Source organism: Lissotriton helveticus, chromosome 8 (genome assembly GCF_964261635.1).
Source record: "Lissotriton helveticus chromosome 8, aLisHel1.1, whole genome shotgun sequence".
NCBI lineage: Eukaryota > Metazoa > Chordata > Amphibia > Caudata > Salamandridae > Lissotriton > Lissotriton helveticus.
This window is the reverse complement of record NC_136069.1, coordinates 1,336,796,468-1,336,815,561: the sequence shown is the minus strand read 5'-3', so window position 1 is coordinate 1,336,815,561 and position 19,094 is coordinate 1,336,796,468. Positions and strand designations below refer to the sequence as shown.

At 42.4% G+C, this 19,094-nt stretch overlaps 1 protein-coding gene across 1 annotated transcript in view; it reads right to left on the bottom strand.

Annotated features, from left to right (window-relative positions):
- The window catches only part of CCDC80 (coiled-coil domain containing 80), a 268,776-nt gene that overhangs the window by 9,737 nt on the left and 239,945 nt on the right, over positions 1-19,094 (bottom strand). Inside the window, exon 6 of the mRNA XM_078658313.1 lies at positions 1,733-1,836. Coding sequence (XP_078514439.1) covers positions 1,733-1,836 — 104 coding nt within the window. The remainder of the gene's footprint in view (positions 1-1,732; positions 1,837-19,094) is intronic.

Below are 19,094 nucleotides of genomic sequence, written 5' to 3'. Positions count from 1 at the left end.
CCTTACGTTCTGGGTTGCAGTACCGCAGGTGACCACCGGGTGCCAGTGCAGCACTCTGTTTGTTAAGCTGCAGCTTGTGTTGCTCCCACCTGCCTGTGATGTGGTGAGGCCACCCGGCGGGCCGTAGGTCGTCTGTGGAAGTAAGTGGAGCCGTTTGCTGCAGGGAGAGGGAGGGGTTGCTGCCAGGGTGCAGGGTGGCTAACTGTGTGGCGCTGCAGGCTTTTACCGTGGGCTGTTTTCTGTTTGCCAGCGCTTTAGCGGGGGACACTGAGGCAGCGCTGCGGGTCCTCCTCGAGTTTGCCCTGCGTGCTGCGGTTCCAGGAACTCTGTGTGGGGCCGACTTGCCACTTTCTTTGCAGCGTGTCTTGCTTGGTGGTGCTCCCCCCCAGCCTTTCGTGGGCTGGGGCTTGGCAGGACATGGTGCGTGGGCTTACTGGCTTCTTTCCTGGGGGCAGCTGGCTGGCGGCAGCAGTGTGACGGCCTTATTGCTCGTGCTGGCGTGTGGGCGCTGTGCTGTGCATGCCTTCCCTTGTACACGAGCAAATCTAGCCCGTGTCGTGGCGCAGGTATGTTGCTGCTAGGTGGCGCTGCGGTGGCTGCTCTCTCTCAGCCGCGGCAGTCTTTCTTTCAAGCTGTGCCCTAGTTCGGTGGGTGTAGCTGCACACAACGCCCTGGTGCTGGCGCGACGTGAGGCAGCAGTCTCGTATTGCCCGAGCCCCGCTGTGTTGGCTGCCAGCGCGCTGGAAATCACGTCGTGGCAGGTGGGTGCAAATGGAGCTGTGGGCATGGCAGGCGCTACTTTGTGGGAGGGTCACAGGTTTCCTAGCCGCTGCGGGCTGCTCATCATGCTGGCATTGGGGTTTTACCTGCTGGAGCGGCCTTTAGGTCGCCGTATGTGCTGTCTCCTGGCCCTCCTTTCGTCAGGGCGCTCACCGACCGGCTAGGACAGCTCGTCACAGTTATGTAGCTGCTGGTTGTGCGGGTGAAGTTGCTGGGTTGTTTCCCCACACTTTGACCGCCCGTTCACGGTCTCCAGCCTCAGACGTCCCCGGGGGGGTGGGTGGGTGTCACGGCCAGATTCAGTCGCGACTTCATCGCTGCAGAGAGTGGTGTCGCGCCAGATCACCACTGCCGTCTCTGGGGGCTGTAGGCATTACCGTGGGGTGCCACTTCTCAGGCACGCCCCTTATCTTCTCCCACGAGTGACGAGGGTGTGTAGAGCTGCAGGCACGCGGGATTAGCGGCCCGCCTCATCGCCAGTGTAAAGTTGGGCCTTAGGCCCGCATTATGGTGCTGTAAGGAGACACGGACACCAGGATAGCTGGTTAGTTAATGGCCCAGAGCACGTGCGCTCCGCCTCTTTATTGACTGGGTCACCTGACTCGTGACACCAGTGGTGGGTGGGTGTATAGTGTAGGATTACAGAACAGAACAACTAGAACATGTCCAGCAGGACACTACACTTGGCAACTTATTCCTGAACGCCCACGCCCATCGTTCAAATGCTCCAAGTAGGGGTGCAAAACAACGTAAAGATGCCAGCAAGTGCAATTTAAACATAGCTGCGTCAGCAAAGGAAACAACCTCCGTTGTTCCCATATATAGTAATCAAGTCTCGCACTCCTCCGCCACCGTTAATTCTTACAAGTAAAGATAATAACATTTAAAATGTGATTCGTCATTTTAAGTTCCATTTCATTTTCTAAGGACAGGATGCAACCTGGACACTCACCCAAATGACAAGCCTGCCCGCTGAGGGAGTACGTTTGCTGCTGATAGGCCCACTCCTCATCATTGGGAGCGGAGATGACGAACAGTCTCCGCCTCCAACGAAACCTGCAAAAACAGACATACTTAAATGTAAAGAGATGCCACCAGAAATGAAGAAACAATTAAAAAAACCATGCCCAGTGCCGAAAACAAACAACTCAGACCCTGCCACCCTGGACAAAGTTCTGGGCAAACATGACTACACGTGCACTTGAGTGCATAAACACACATTATCACATAACAAGTGGAAACTATAGGTATAGAACAATTTTTCACAGATATTTGACAGCACTCAGATGGATGTATAATGTGATTACTGGCTGAAGCACAGAAGACGTATAATTTAGTTGTTTCTGCCATCGAATTCAGTAAAGAAATAGGTAAACAGTGATCCACTGTTTGAGTGGAAATAAACAAAGACACCTGGTTCTTCGGTACAAGTTGTCCCCGTGGTATCCATGAGGGAAATAGTGCTCCAGGCAATTCCGGGTAGCCTGGTGTGTCTGGGAATTACTGGGTCCACAAATACCTGACCACAGAAACACAGGAGCTGGATGCGGAACTGCAGGGAATGCCGGAAACCGAGGAGCCTAGCTCCCTCCTCCCTTTGTCCTGCGCAATGGAAGAAGCTGCAAATGGTACCCAGCAGACTACCACCACCCAGACATCCCCCCCCCCATCCCTGCCTCACAGTGCACGTTCCCAACCATTTTCCCTTGCAACAGTTTACCACCTTCTACAAGCAAGTGGTATTTTGCAGCTGAAAAGAACCTTGGAATCAGTGCTTAATTTGAGGCAATGGTTTCCGGTGCTCAGAAGCGGCACTTAATTGTGAACCCCAACACTTTTGACAGTCGCCCACATGTTATCGGTGTTTGTCTACATTTCAGATTAACAGTTGTTTATTATTTCAATATACATAAAAAATGACTAATACCTGCCACCAAAGTCATTCTTATAACTTTAGGACCTTAAATAGTCTGAACTGTCAAACTTGTAGGGTGTGATGGTTAGTAGTTTTTAGGTCGATCCTCGAAAGCGCCTGAGCTGTCTGGTGACCTGTTGTATACACTTTTGTGGGCTTACATCCCACCCATTGCATTTTGTTTGTTTCTTGGATTGTCCTTTTTTTTTTACAGAGTTTAATATAGCGCAAACTTGACCCAAATCGGGTATCAGAGCGCTTTACATAGGACCTGTTGCATTACATGAGGACACATTCATTTTTGTTATGGACGGGGAGATTACGTGATTTGCCCAGAATTACAGGATGTTCAGCTTCATTGCTGAAACTCGAACCCAGTTCCCCAGATTCCAGGTCGACCACCATAGCCGTTAGGACAACTCCTCTCCTTCCCAAATGCTTGCTTGCTACTGGTGAATCCTTCCTCTTTGTCCCTCCTTTTTTTTAAAACTTTTTTGTTTCCTCCCATGGAGCTGGGGCGAAGTACTGTTTCTTTATGCTTTGGTTGTTTATCTGTTCATTTTTTGGACTAGTTTTTTCTTTGTTTCCTTCACGTGTTACTGTTTGCCTGTGTTCAATCTCTGCGCCCGTCGCTCCCTGCATTTTAATGCAGCTTTTGACCCTCCCGCCTCCTACTATGTCATTGCATGCCCTCCCCACCTACCCCAAGTCACTATTTTTTCTTTTTTATAATTTTCTTTGCTTTGCTGTTCTGCCAGGTTTCCGTGGAGCGCATGAGGGACTGCAGCCCCTCCCACTCCCCCTTGTACCTGTTGCTTCATTCCCATCTAGTGCAAACTTAACACAAAGATATTGGAGCACTTAACATGAGTCATGTTTTCACGGGGCGATTAGGTGATTTACTCAGATTCATAGGTTTTTGAGCCAATGCTGACACTGGAAACTGGCCTGTCCGTGCAACTTTACAGTGCTTGGTGCTTCCAAAGGAATTAACCCCTCCCATGCCCATGACGAGCTGAGCTCGTCATGAGCCACGGTGCTCCGGTGCTCATGACGAGCTGAGCTCGTCATGACCCGTGGAACGCTCGCACGCTGGGCTAATTCCTCTGCTGTGCTGAGCGTTCCATTAAATGGGCGTGGTCGTGACGAGCTCAGCTCGTCATGAGCACTGGAGCACCGTGGCTCATGACGAGCTGAGCTCGTCATGAGCATGGGGGCGCTGTGTGCGCCCCCCAGCACAGCAGGGGAATAGCCCCAGCAGACAAGGGGTTAAGCCACATGACATGTACCCTCTCGTGCTATACTTCACTGCTTCCCAAGCTCTGACTGTACAAAAAAAAGTATTAAAGTGCCATGCTGCTTATGGCAGCACATGTGATAAAGCTGCAAGCTGTTGGGGTGGGTGATTACTCTTTTGAGGTTCTTTTAATTTAAAAATCATTACAAAACACCTCTGAAACTCTCCTCGCCTCAGGGAGAGTGCAGGTTTAAACTGTTGTGTTTTGCTGGTGCAGAGACTGTGGGCCTGAAGCACTGTGGCATCCAGGTTAGAAGAGGGATTGAGTCTTTTGTATAGTGGGAACCTTGGCTCTGCCGAGTTCTAGCTCTGCCTGGCTCCATGACTGCCACACTTGGAGGTAGGCAAGGAGACCTTACCACAAGAGTGTGGCAAAAGAGAACGGTCAGAGGCAGGCCCAAGTAGCGGGCCTTATACACAGAAAAGGGGGCTGACGAGCAGTGCTTAATTTGAGCCGGTGTTTTTCGTACTGGGCACCGGCACTTAAATGTAAACACTAGTGCTTGTGACAGTCTGCCACAAGGTGGCACTGTCTGGCTAATTTAGGGATGACTCCAGTTAATTATTAATTCAATATACATAAACAGTGGCTATCATCGCCGCTCAAGCCATTCTTATAGCTTTGGGGGCCTGAATTGTCACACTTGTGGGTGTATAATGGTTAGTAGCTGTGTTGTTACTGTCATTGGAAGCATGGCAGGGGCAATGTGTGGTGCAAGCAGCAGTAGCCTCCTGACGAGACCCCTGGCACTTATTGTTTTTACAAATTAAGCACTGCTGACGAGTCAGGTCCTGCTTGCATACGCGGTCGTTTAACAGCCATGCATTGGTGTGCAGAATATGGGATCAACCCGACTCTTGCAGTATGTGGAGAGGGAGCTGCCACATACTGTCAATACTAGGGATGGGCTCATCAAAGAACTAACATTAAGAGGGTGTGCAATCAGACATATACTGTAAATAAAAACAAAGTGGACTCAGGAGTACACTGTTAGTATATGTAATGGATCACTACAATAGTCACGAGAAACAAAAAATTTGAAAGTTCACATAGGCCTAACATCGGTGAAAAAGAAGTACAAAGTAACCGTCTATAGCAACAGCTGAAATCATGTTCCCACAGGAATAAGTCACTGTGATCATTGGAGAAACATTTAGGAATGTCGAAAGTTATACATGTACAGAACAAATAAAGCAACATTTCATTAGCTCTAAAAGGACCATTGCATTAGGTCAGGGGAAAGGTCAGCACTAGAGAAAAAGTATTTTCGAAAAGGCCTTTAAATTGACATTACACATTTTAAATGAAATAAACTCAAAATCAATATCAAATATAATGTAATAAAATCAATTCAAATAGGGAATATGTAGAACTTTCACAAGTGATTATTACATGGAAACAGCTAATGTTAGAAATACGCTACTGCTATAATTTTTCCTCAATATTCATATAAGTATATGCTTTTTTAAATTCACAGTACAAAATGTGTTTTTCTTTTTTCATAAACTATAGAATTCCTAGTATTATTATGTGAAATTTCAAGATAGTACTTAGTTTCTACACATTTTTGCCCCAGCTTTTTTAAATGGTGTATTTTAACAGAAATTAGAATGTAGCTGGCGCACAACCTCTTCACTTTTTAAAATTCTTAAGTGATTTTATGGTAGTATTTAACAATTTTAGGGTGCTCCTCGTGTGGCGTCTTCCATCCTGGAGACGTCTATGTAATGTATATCACTTAGTGCTTCCAACCTAAATTGGTTGCATCCCCATGGGCACACTTGTGTTCCTACGATAGGACTCCAAAGAATTTTTTCACAACAGATTATTTGAAATTTGAAACGTAATCCGTTTATTCAATATCCAATTCCTTGAAATTACATTCATTTCATCTCATTCACAATTCTTTCAAATTCCTCCTTGCTTAATTTAGCCTTTATGGCTCCTATGCATTTCGGGCTGAAAGCCCTTCTTCAGGGAGCATCACTGCAAAAAGATCGTAGCACACATGATTCTCATCTCATAATGGCCATTAACACACATATTTTATCGTTTATGTTACAATACATCCTCAGTTTATAGACATGATGTCTTAAATAATCATTGAATATCAACATTAGTGGTTAGCATGCTTTTCACACATATGTATTTTAACTGTGTATATTATCAACTTCAGTTCCTATAGCGTGTAGTTGTGAAATGTAAATGCACTCCGTAATGTTCATCCATTAAATATCAAATGTGACCTCTATTACGAACTTGCTTTGTGTCCTCGTTAAGACAACCCGCGTTATACCTCACGTGTGTACTACTCATAGGTATAGTTTACTCACAGCATTCGGCAATCAAAATAATCCTGCCCTGTTCATAAAGAAATAGATTTCGATTAGTGGGATCGCGCAACGGGTTATTTCAAAGCTAGGGGCTCGTTGTAGCTAAACTTACTTTTCGTAAGTTCCCAACACTTTCTTCTACAGCGTATAGAGGAAAACATCGGGAACCATAACAGTGTCACATGATCGTACTACAAACGCAGTGTATTAGAAAAAAGACTCGTAGTTTTCTTTTACGTCTTTGAATTGCCATAAACTCAACATTTCACTCGCATTACCTCAAATTCAAATGGGATATTTAAAAATTCAATACCCTCATTTAAAATTACGTAACCAGCTCACACCAAAAATTCTTTTTGGCGTTGTAATTGAGGCCGCAAGTTATTAAAATGCAGTGACAAACATGTTCGACATCCGGACACTAAAATAGTTCTCAATACAGGGCTAGTGCCCATTTTTACATGATCAAAGATTCCTCATTGATATACAATAAAGCACAAACTCATTCATACTAATAAATGTATACTGTAACGTGCTACAATACCCGGTGTCTATGTATGTTCTTTGCAAATTAATTAATATCCCATTTGAATTTGAGGTAATGCGAGTGAAATATTGAGTTTATGGCAATTCAAAGCCGGAATAGAAAACTACGAGTCTTTTTTCTAATACACTGCGTTTGTAGTACGATCATGTGACATTGTTATGGTGTGTTTAAAATGGTGGTAAACTTTATTTCACACTGTTGGTGACCAAGCCTGCAGGACAGGCGAAACGCGTCCAGCAGCTGACAAATAAATTCTTTATTGGAGCAAGACACGGCGTCATCATCCTTTACTTTAGTAAAGGGAACTTTGGAGAATTCAATATGGACCTTGCTGGGTTGGTCCGTGCAGACGACGCGCCCTTTGTTCTGGAGCTGCGTATGCTATTAAGTTAATAAATGAAAAGTTGTCAAATTTGGAGATACAAATCTCATTTTCGACCAGCGGCGGCAACAAGGCATGCACAATTTATAACAAATCTCTTCAAAATGCAAATACATTTTTTCTTAAGCAGTCCTTGCAGTTATTCACACATTTGAAACTTTAGACTGCATGCCGTCCAAAACACATCTTTGGCGAGGTTTATATCACGTATGACTTTAGCTGTGCTGTTAACTTTTTAGTAAATATACAGAGCATGCTATTCCTTTAACAACAGACGTAGCATTTCTAAAACACTCTTATGTTAAAAAATGTTAATCCCACCTAACTCAGCTCAGCATTTCATCTTTCTTTAGTTTGGAATGCAATGTGGACTTTTTAATATACAGTAATTATGGGGGTCGTACTTTAACATGACGAGTCCCTATTCTAATTATAGTAGACAATTATAATTGCACGCTTAAATCATTCACTTCTGAAAACACTTATTGATAAATATTTCCAATAAATATTTCCTAATCTGCTCAAATAAACTCAAAGGACTACGAGGCATGCGTAGCACAAGTGAGACGGAGCTGTTCAGCTTTGTCTGATTCCTCTCACAGAGTGCTCAGATCTTTAATTGTTGATCTTTAAAGGATGCTCTAAATCTTAACCCCTTCCATGCTCATGACGAGCTCAGCTCGTCATGGCATATACCTCTCAGGTGCTCATGACGAGCTGAACTCGTCATGACCACACCCGTTTTCGTTGCTGTCCAGCACAGGAGGGGAAACTAGCAAGCAGCGATGTGGTTAAAAAAATATATATGGATCCCTACATGTGTTGATAAACAGAATAGTTCTCTCCATCCAATTTCTGTTTACTTTTTTTTCAATCTATATGGACATAAGTAACTAGGGTGGTAAACGTCAATAAAGGAGGAGAAAAATATTTAACCCTTTCGGTGCATCAGACGTCGCGGTGGACATGTGCGGAAGACGGCCGGGAGCCGTCTGAACCACGCCCACCCATTATTACACCCGCATCGCGGCGGAATTCACGCCGCAGTCACCGGGTTAAGCGACATGGTCACTCATGGGCTTTCTCTCGGGCCGCAGGTGGGGACGGTGGTCTCCTCCTGCATGTTCCAACTGCGCAGGATTAGGAAGGTGGCTTACCTCCTCACCCCCGATGCTCTGCTGCAAGTTATCATGGCCCTCGTTCTCTCCCGCCTGGATTTTTCGAATTCCATCTATTATGGTTTACCTAAATGTTCCATCTATAGGCTGCAAATCATTCAAAACCAGGCGGCGAGACTGGCCCTCGGGACACCGAAATGGCAGTCTGCCAAACCCCTCCTTATCAAATTGCACTGGCTCCCTGTCAGCCTAAGGGCCGCCTTCAAGCTTGGCTGCCTTATTTTTAAGTCTCTCTCTGGCTCCTGCCCTGCTTTTTTGAAATCCCTCATTCGGTCCTATTGTCCTTCACGTAACCTCAGATCATCTCACTTACACCTCCTGGTTGTCCCCCCCATTAAACTCTGTAGATCCGGTGGTCGGAGATTCGCCTACCTTGGCCCCAAACTTTGGAACTCCCTTCCTCCCCCAGTTAGGCTCTCTAACACTCTCATCCAATTCCGTAAATCACTAAAAACCTGGCTCTTCCCACAATCTAGCTAATAGCCTCTCTATTCTCTTCAGCACCCAATCAGCGCCATGAAACTCACGGTGACAGTGCGCTTTATAAGCACCCCCTTAACATAACATAATATAACATAACATAACTCTAGCCCTAAACAGGATCTTGCAAGTCAGCACTGAGTTCCATAACCAAACACTGCCCTGAATTGGTCGACAGGTGTCATATGATCACAGAACTTTGGGGTGACTTGCCACTTATTGTTTTGTGGTACTAAATCCCTGCACAAATAAAGGTATTGTGATTTTCCAATATGTGGTATATTTAGGGCCTGATTACCAATTTGGTGGATGAGTTAATCTATGACAAATGTGACTAATATCCCGTCCGCCGGATTACGAATTCCATTATATCCAATGGAACATAATTAAACTCATAATAAAGCAGACGGGATATCCGTCACATTTGTGATGGAGTAACCTGTCCTCCAAACTCGTAATCAGGCCCTAAATCCCCTGTCCCTGCAACTATATTATCTGTATCACATGCCCTGATGTGTATAGGCAATGTTGCATTTGAATTCATAGACAGATCCTCCTACTGATCGCAAATTTGTGATTGACAAAGAAACTGCAAAGTGGGCTCTTTTGTAAGAAGCTCAGAGTCTGGATAAAAAGCAGCATGCCAGGCATTGCCATATCTGCCACCATAAATCCATTCAGGTAGACCTTCGTAGCCTGACATGGTAGCAAAGCGCAATTAGCACATGGATAGCATGATGCTCTGTGCTAGAACTATGGTTGAAAGAGTGTGTGTCTGTCATATTTCCCTGTGTGGTAGAATATTTATTTTTATCATTCAAGAAGATCAGATCTGTGCTCTTATCGTTTTTGCTCTGTACTCCTACGTATGAATTTGAAGCAAAAAGGTGTAAGGGATAAGATGCGTATTGCCCTTGATGGCAGTAAGGGACTTATCCTGTATGTTAAACTTAAATCAACTACATTATGTGGCCCTTGTTTCATTTTTAAAGTTTTAGTCTTTTGTCAGTATTAATCATCGGTCTGCGGTCACTTTTGAGATTTGTGTGGATTTAAGTATTCTTGGTACCATCAGCAGGGGTGAGCCATGTTGTGCTTTTATTGCAGTTGTGGTGTCTGCTTCTGAGAGTGGTTCTTTTTTTCCAGCTGTGAGCTGGCCTCAGCCTCCGCATTATTCCTTTGTGACTCAGGCGACTACTTGATATACGTTCTACTTATTCCACGCGCTTCCGCTTTGCATTAACATCGTCAGCCTGCAGACCTCCACATGCAGGCACCAGATGTTTAAAATGTTTATTTGCTACCAGTTCTTTCCACCAACCTCTTTCTATAACAAAAAAATTTCAGGACAGAGATATAGGAGGAATGAGACAGTCTAACAATTTCTGAAAATACAAAATAGCATTGACCTGCATCCTCATGGTTTTACACATATATTTACATGGTATCAGATTTCCCTGAAACAAATCTTCAAAATGTTGCCTGTTGTGCTTGAAAATACTAGAAAGGATAACAAGTTATCTCGAATGAGATTACTGCTGCAAAATTAGTTATGTTATGATCTATTTTACTTGTGCAATAATTTTAGTTCAGTTTACTTACGTAATCCTTTACATTTCCATTTTTCACAAGATTTATGTTTACGCGAATACAGCATACAACACGTGTTCATTTAAAGGCTATCGAAAAAAATGCAGGGACAAGGGCAATAGTTCTGGTGTTGATCACCCGCCTTTTGGCTTTATCAATGTTTGGTTTGTTATGGTTTTTACAAAACTTTATTGTTGGGGAAGCAGCTGGGCCCTCATCAATCTGAAAAACATTGGCTAAAAGCTAAAAGATTTTTGGTCTCAAAAAGCACACCTTGCCATTTTAGTATCTACCACTTAAGGAGGCTACTCTGTGTCTGAATATGATTCTTGTGAAAGGGCAGAATGCCATCACTCACAGTGAACTTAGGGAAAGGTTTAAGTCAAGTGTCCCACTGCCCTCTGTTGTCTGCGACAGGGGAGAAAGAAAAATTGGAATTATGCAATACAAAATAACTAATAGATGAAGAGGGCTGGCTGATTTGAGAAATTTCCTTCTCCTTTGAAACTTGATATATTGTTTCGAGTCATTTTGTCTTTCTGTATGAGAGTAATACAGAGGGTCGAGGATCCGCGGGAACTCTCTCTGGTTAGCTGCCCTTAAAGCGGCAGCATAAGATAGGGGGATGCTTCCGGGTAGGTACTATGGGGTGGCAAGGGTAGGGGCCGTGGGTGGAGGGGGAAAAAGGGGGGAAAAAAATGTATTGCAAGGAGGAACTATTGTGAGGTTAAAGTAACTAAATGTTTTTTTAAAGATTACACGCAGAGGAAAGTTGAAAAACATAAATGTAAACAATGCTCAAGACAAGATTATTAATTTGGAATGTAGCTGGCCTCAATAGCAAGCAAAAGAGGAGATTGGTACAGGAGGAGATAGGCATGTATAAACCACAATTTGCGCTTCTCTCAGAGACTCATGTTAGCTATCAAGATAGGAAACTGCTTTCCCAAATGGGGTATGAGCTTGTGGTCTGCTCTACATTGGGCGCTTCTATTGGGGGGGGTGGCTATATTGAAACAGAACGGATTGGGTTTGGAAATTCTAAAAACGGCATCAGACACACGGGGGAGGTGGGCAATAGCCCAAGTTCAATTGGAACACAAGAAACTTGTTTTATGTCTGTTATACGGCCCCAATATAGACGACCCGAAGCTGTTTGAACAATTAAACATTGAGCTTTTAGAGTGGGAGGGCGAAATGCTGGTGATGGGAGACTTTAACTGTGTAATTGACTACAAAATCGATTCAACAGGACAGGGCTCTCCCCGTAGGATGCGCAAGGTTAGGTCTGCTATTCTGGAATTGGGTAGACTTCTTAATTTAAAAGATGTATGGCGCTTTAAATATCCTAACCTTGCGGGGTATACATATTACTCAGCGCCCCACAGATCCTGTTCAAGAATTGATATGGTTTGGGCGAGTGATCAAATAATGGGCAATTGCAAGATTGAATTGTGTCCGAGGATTACATCGGATCATAACCCGCTATTACTAGAGTTTGATAATGGGGACTCGAGGCCGGACGCAAGACAATTTACATTTCCAAGTTATCTGCTCACTGATTTGGGTTTTGTGACTTCTTTGAAAAAACACATTAAAGAATGTATTGAATTAAATATTAATTCAACCAATATTAATATAGTCTGGGATGCATGTAAGTGCAGTATAAGGGGGTTTGCTCAACAACATATTTATACAAATGCTGAAAATCGTACAGTCACTATGAGAACTACTTCGAATATATTACAAATTGAACTGAAACTAGCAGACGCAACTAAACAACCCAAAGCAAACATTGATGAGCTAAGAATACAACTTTTAAAATTGCAATCCTCTCTCAAAAAGATACTAAGAGATAGGTATTGTGCCAAAATACACAAGTACAAATTAGCTCAATATGAAGGAGGAGACAGAATTGGAAAAATATTGGCATATAAGGTTGCGGACAAAATGGCTAGAACAAAGATTAAAACAATCAAAGGGCCTGATGCGCATAAATACGATCAGCCAGAACAGATTCTGGATCAGTTTGCCAAGTACTATCAAAACTTATATACTCCTGAGAATATTCCCACTAGAGCTGTAATTACTCAGTACTTAGATAAATACATGGCCACACAAAGAGATATTGCTATAGAATCTGTCCAACAACTTAACTCAAAAATAACACTAGCCGAAATAAACACAGCTATCTTAGCCTTACCACCGGGGAAAGCCACCGGAGAAGATTGTTTGCCTATGGAACTATACAAGACTTGTGCACAGGAATTATTACCACTCTTAGAATCCGTTATTGACTCCATATACAAGTCGGGGAAGGCTCCTACATCGTGGAAAATATCTAAAATAATCTTTTTTCTTAAAAAAAATAAACCTCCGGAGGATTGTGGCTCGTATCGGCCGATTTCTCTGCTCAATGCAGATGTAAAAATCTTTTCCAAGATATTAGCAAATCGTTTAGCCCCCATCATGCCGACCTTAGTCAATACTCAACAACATGGGTTCGTGACAGGGAGGGATACTACGGCTCATGTGAATACCGCAATCACAGCCTTTGATGTTTCCTCAACAACTCTCACCCCACTCGGAATGGTTATGTTAGACGCAGAGAAAGCATTCGATCGAGTGGGGTGGGAGTATTTGTGGGAGGTATTAAAGAAAGCAGGTATCCATGGCCAATACTTAGTGTGGGTATGCTCGCTGTACGATAACCCGCAGGCCAAAATCAGCTATTGTGGAAGAGAATCAGCAAATTTTTCAATATGGAGAGGAACAAGGCAAGGTTGCCCCCTGTCCCCTTTGCTTTTCGCTCTATCTTTGGAGCCATTTTTAAACGCCCTTTTTTCCCAAGTAAATATTCTTCCAATTAAGCACGGCGGTGAGAGCTTAAAAATTACCGCTTTTGCAGATGACATTGCCGTATTTACTACAGATTTAGTTAAAGCCACACCACAAATAATAAAAGAGGCTGCAAATTACGGCAAAGTCTCAGGGTATAAACTTAACGTAGGAAAAACGCAGGTTATTGCAAATTATAAACCTTCAGAACCGATCCCTGGCTTATGTCAAAGTGCGATATACCTAGGTATTAGACTAGCGTCTAGTATCGACAAAATTATAATGTTAAACTATGATTCTTTTCTAAAGGAAACAGAAACGACTCTTAAAAAATGGCACAAGACCCCGCTCAGCTTAATGGGACGCATAAATCTAGTTAAAATGAAGATTTTGCCGAAGGCATTATATCTATTTAGATGTATCCCTCTTCAACCTAGCAAATCCTTCTTTAAAAAGTTAGAGGGTATCTGTAGCAGCTTCCTATGGGGCTATAAAAGGGCGCGTAGGGCATTGAAACTTTTAGAACTTCCAATTGAAAAGGGGGGACTAGCGTTTCCAGACTTTAGGCTTTATTTTATAGCCACATTCTTTCGTCGCATACGAAGCCTGATGAAAAACGAGAGTTCGTTATTCTACCACCGATTCATGCTGGGACTAGATTGCAATCAATTTTTACATCGCTTACATGATCCTAATTACTTCAAACGAGTGAAATTCAAGTCAGCAAGGCATACTATTAAAATTTGGAACCAAATTCAGACCATTGGGAAAATATCTTTTTACAACGCTGAGCTTAGAATATGGGGTAATCCAGGACTACCTGATATTTTCTCTGACGGAGCAGGCATTCTCTGGGAGAAACATGGTATTAATACATTGGGGGATTTTTATGGTCCGAATGGCTTTTTGAATTTTGATATACTTAAAACTTTATTTAATTTAAGGGACAATATGTACTTTAAATACATTCAAATAAGGGATTACCTGCTCACTCAGATGAAAATCATGGAAGTAGTAGATTCAGATATACTAACATGCTTGTATTCTAATAAAATAAAATCATTAATAAGTCTGGGGTATGGATACTTAATACAAGGTAAACCAGAAGACAACACGAAAATTGCGGTCAAATGGTCTTCGAGACTGGGTATGATCATTAACCCAACACAGATCTCAAATTCTTTACGTCATATAAATCTGATTGTTCAGTCTTCTAGTTTGAGGCTACAGTCGTATAGAACCATTACACAACTGTATTACACTCCACAAAGAATAGCTAGTTGGGTACAAGCAACTCAGTTAAATAACGAGAAAACTAAATGTCCGAAATGTGATCTAGACGCTGCCGGTATAGAACATATGCTCTTTTCGTGCCCGGCCCTTTCACCATTTTGGAAAGGGCTGACTGATGTTTTAATTACTAAACAAATAGCTACCCCGCCATTGACAGCTCAATTGGTTCTATTAGATATCCAGGAAATCAACTGTCTTCACAAAGATTTAGTTACTATCATTTATGCATGTGCCAGGCTAGTTATAGCAAGATCTTGGAGATCAAAAGATGCTCCAGATGTTTATGAGTGGTGGATCTTGATGAACGAAATAAATACTATGGAACTTTCGCTAGCAAGACTTAGAGGTCCTAAGGCTTTGCAGAAGAAGGAAAAAATTTGGCTAAAGTTTTTTGAACTATGACATATTTGATTTAGCAAAAACGAGGCCAGCCCCAACTTATGTTTATTATTTGCTAAATTACATTCATTTTTAGTTTTTTTTTCGTGTTAAGATATGTACTTGTTGGACCTCTGCTTTCAATGCTCCTAATTTCGTTGCTAAATTGTTTTTTCGTTTTGTAACCTCTTTCTTAGATATACATTACATGTGAATTGTGTTCTTTGTTCTTCCTGCAATAATAAAAATTATTAAAAAAATAAAAAAAAAGAAGAGGGCTGGCTGAAAGGACCAATATTTAAGTACATAATACATATCATTTTAGTAAAATCTAAAGGCCTTGGCTAGCACAAGACCTAAGTGTGCAAAGACTCCCAAGTGTAAATAACACTTGTGTTGGGTGAACCCGGAGTTCTTGTACCAAATGTTTACATTGGTGCAAAAATAGCGAAAAATAGATGCAAACGGATTTTGTGCCTATTTTGCTTGTGTTATTACCATATTTTTCAGGTTTTGCACTAGATGGTAAAATCAGTTCTATAGCCAGGTTTGAGACATAGAACAAAACATGAGTAAGTGCAATTACCAGTTGCTGTAGCGTTTTCTAGATTTCTAGATTTATAATTTTGTGTAATGAAATATTGATCAGTAGAATTACTTTTATGTTGGAGCCAATATGTAAATGATGACTTAAGATGGTTAAAGTTGAAACAAGTTTATTAGTGTGTACAGAAATGTGTTTATTAGCATTTTTTAGTTAGACCATATTTATGTACAATAACCATTTTAGAGAAGACGGCTGCTTTTCCGTCATTTACCCCTGCTCTTTTCCGTCCTATCTTGTTCTCTTGTGCACCTTCTCTCCCTACAAGCTCTGCAGAGTGAAGACTAGCTAGGTAATGGTTTATTTCCACTGTTATGATTAGAAAGCTTTCGAAGAACTTATCTGTGTTTCTAAACTGTTCGCTGTGTACACTAAGCCTTTTCATTTGTCATTGCAAAATGGTTCATAATTTGTTCGAGCTTCTCCAGATGGCAATAGCATGGAAGGTGCAGGTTGATTTTCTTAAAATGGGATCATGCTTATGTATTAAGGAAATGACGTTTATAATTCTGATTTGATACAGTATATACTTTCGATCAATCTATAATGAGTTTGCTGTTTTACTAATTTGTTATTCAAGAATTGTATATATGAACACCTTGGGCCAGATTTTTAGGACACTTTCCTTTACTATTAGGGGTGCTGTTCAATTCCCTTATTATTTTGCTGCCTATTTGGGGCTTATAATATTTCAGATTTGATTTCTCTGGTTAACTATAGTTGAGAGACTTTATGGCACTGACCTCGTATTGCTTATTTTTGAATTCCTGTAATAAAATCCTTTATCTTTTTATTGATCTAGAACTCAATTATCGAGTAGGCCAAATTACTATTGCAATTACTTTTTCTAACCTGAGATCCAAGTATTCGGTGATCTCTTGCCTTTTCATCAGAGACAGCTGAAGCTACTTTAAAGACAAGACAAGGATATGCCTTTTAAAAGGGAGAGGATATGGCATTAGCGCCACAGCTGTCGACTTCGGAACTGGGAAGCCAGTCTCCTGTCTCAGCATCGCCTCAAAAGCCTGTAATTCTGGGCAAATCATTTTATCTCACTATGCTCCAAAAAAAAAGATTGCGCCATTGCGTAATGTAACATGTAAAGTGCTTCAATACTTTTAGTTCTAGTTCATGCTATATAAAACTGCAAAAAAAAAGGTACTCTGCAGAAATGAAAAAGGAGAGTGCTCTTGTGAAGTCTGACTGACAGGATGAATGTGGCCACACTTAGGGACTCCTTAATGATAAGCTTGCTAGCTTTAGCAGTGGTGAGTTGAGTAGGAGTTGCAGCTCTGGCTTTGAACATCATTAAACTATTTGACAGTGTAGAGCCACTATTACAGTAAGTATTGTGTTACATTGGATGGTTTGTTGTTGCAATGAATGAACATACTTTGTATATAGGCTGGACTCTATCACACACTTTATCCATTATCAGGGCTATGTTATGCTCAACTCTGATGAAGCTGGGTGGCCATATTCTACCAGGCAGGACTTGTGGGAGATGAAGAATGAGCACTCATTGACTCCCAGCTGTTTCTCAAATAATGGAATATTTTGGCTTGCATCAACAGAACTATGAATAGCAGAGCTATGAACGCAAGCTTGCCTTCATAGAAGGTCTTGGCTTGCCTACATTTGGCCAGCGGTCTACAGTTTTTTGCTGTGATGCTCATCTCTACTGACAGATTAAAGGAAACGTAATGAACAACTATTGGACCGATTCAAGGACACCAAGATCTCTCATTTCAACATAGGTTATTCAATCTGAAAACAATCCTTTTAGCCAAAGGAAGAATTATGCAAACATCAAATATACGATAATGATAAATTCAGATGCAAGAACCTGGTTATTAGGTCACTGTGATGCAACCCACTAGAAAATATGCACTTACTGCATAATGTAGAGTAAAAACGTAGAAAATATTTTCTTTTTCCAACGTTGTGTCTAACACTAGGGTTGGACGCAACGCAGTCAAATAACAAGATCTCGGAGTGGCTTGAATATACGCTTGATTAAGTTACTCCCCTCAAGACCCACACTAGACAAGTGAAAGACAAATCTGCACTGTGGTATACTCCCAATCTCCTAAAGGTTAAACAAGCCTGTAAAAGAGCAGAATGAATTTGGAGAAGAGATTATGGGGAGATAACCAAGCAGAAATACCATGATACTTTTAGAGTATATCACACTGAATTGAAAAAAGCTCAAGTAACATACTTTGAAGGAAACATTAAGTGTGTTGCTAATCCTTCACATGAGATGTTTTGTATAGTAAAAACCCTCCCTGAAGTCTCCTCAACTGGCCCCTCTTTGGAAGCCTCATCATCACAGTGTAACGACTTAGCAAATATTTTTCCAGAAAAAATTCTGAAGATCTGTAACACATTCTACCATTCCGCCGAAACTAGCAATAATAGATCTATGAGGGATAGACGGCTTGGCCCAAATCCATACTCGTTGAATGTGATCCCTCCCAAGACACTGGATAATCTCACAAATATTACAAGTAAAATTAAATCTGGCTCTCCCAATGACCCACTCCCCCCACAGATCTTAGCCAGAGCAATAGATGAGTTACTCACCACTCTACTTGAAATGGTAAATCTCTCCTGAACTACGGGCTGTGTTCCAAAGGCATAGTCAAAGCTCTTTAAAAAAACCCTATCTGGACCCTAGAAAAACTTAACGCTGTCAGAGTTTTTGGAAATTCATGATATTCTGCACTCCACTCGGACAGGATTTTGGCCCCTACCATGGCACAGAGACAGCCTAACTGGCTGTTGTAAAAGAAGCTAAACGCTTCTAGATCAGAGAGGTTTGGCGGAAATCATCCTCCATGATCTAAGTTCAGCTTTTGATACCATAAGCCAAGACATTCTTGCAAACAGTGCTGGAATCTCCGGAACCGCACTAGCCTGGTTGAAGTCCTCCCATGAGAACAGGACCTTTCAGGTGTTCGATGGGAACAAGGTAGCTGACTGCAGCGCGAGCGCTTAGCGCGCTGTGCGAAAGATTGCTATTTTTAAACTTTACTTTTGCTCTATTCTGGTCATTTTGACCCTGGTTTTAAAGCGCCCCTCACTTGCACTCTAATCTGTTCCCCCCACCGCCGTTTGGGCGGGTCTGGGCCTGGGGTGGGTGCCTTCTATGATCCTGGTCGCCATCTTGGAGTGGGGTCATTGGGTTGAGGCATTGCGATCTTCCTGCGCTTTACTGCGCATGCGCGGACTTGGAACACCTTCTTAAAGCTCCTCCCCTAGCGCAGCGGGATCGCGCAGCGGGCGCGTCCACGCGTGGCCGGAGTCGTGCCAGAGTCCTGCCCGTCTGCGCCCGTCCGCGCTCGGTTGCGCTGGTTTCGCGGTGGTCTTAACATCACGTACATTTTCAATTATGATTACGTACCCCAGGGAAACTCTTCTGGCGATCAATAATTGCCTGCCTCCTTGTGCTGGAGCCCGTGTTGACCCTTTGTGT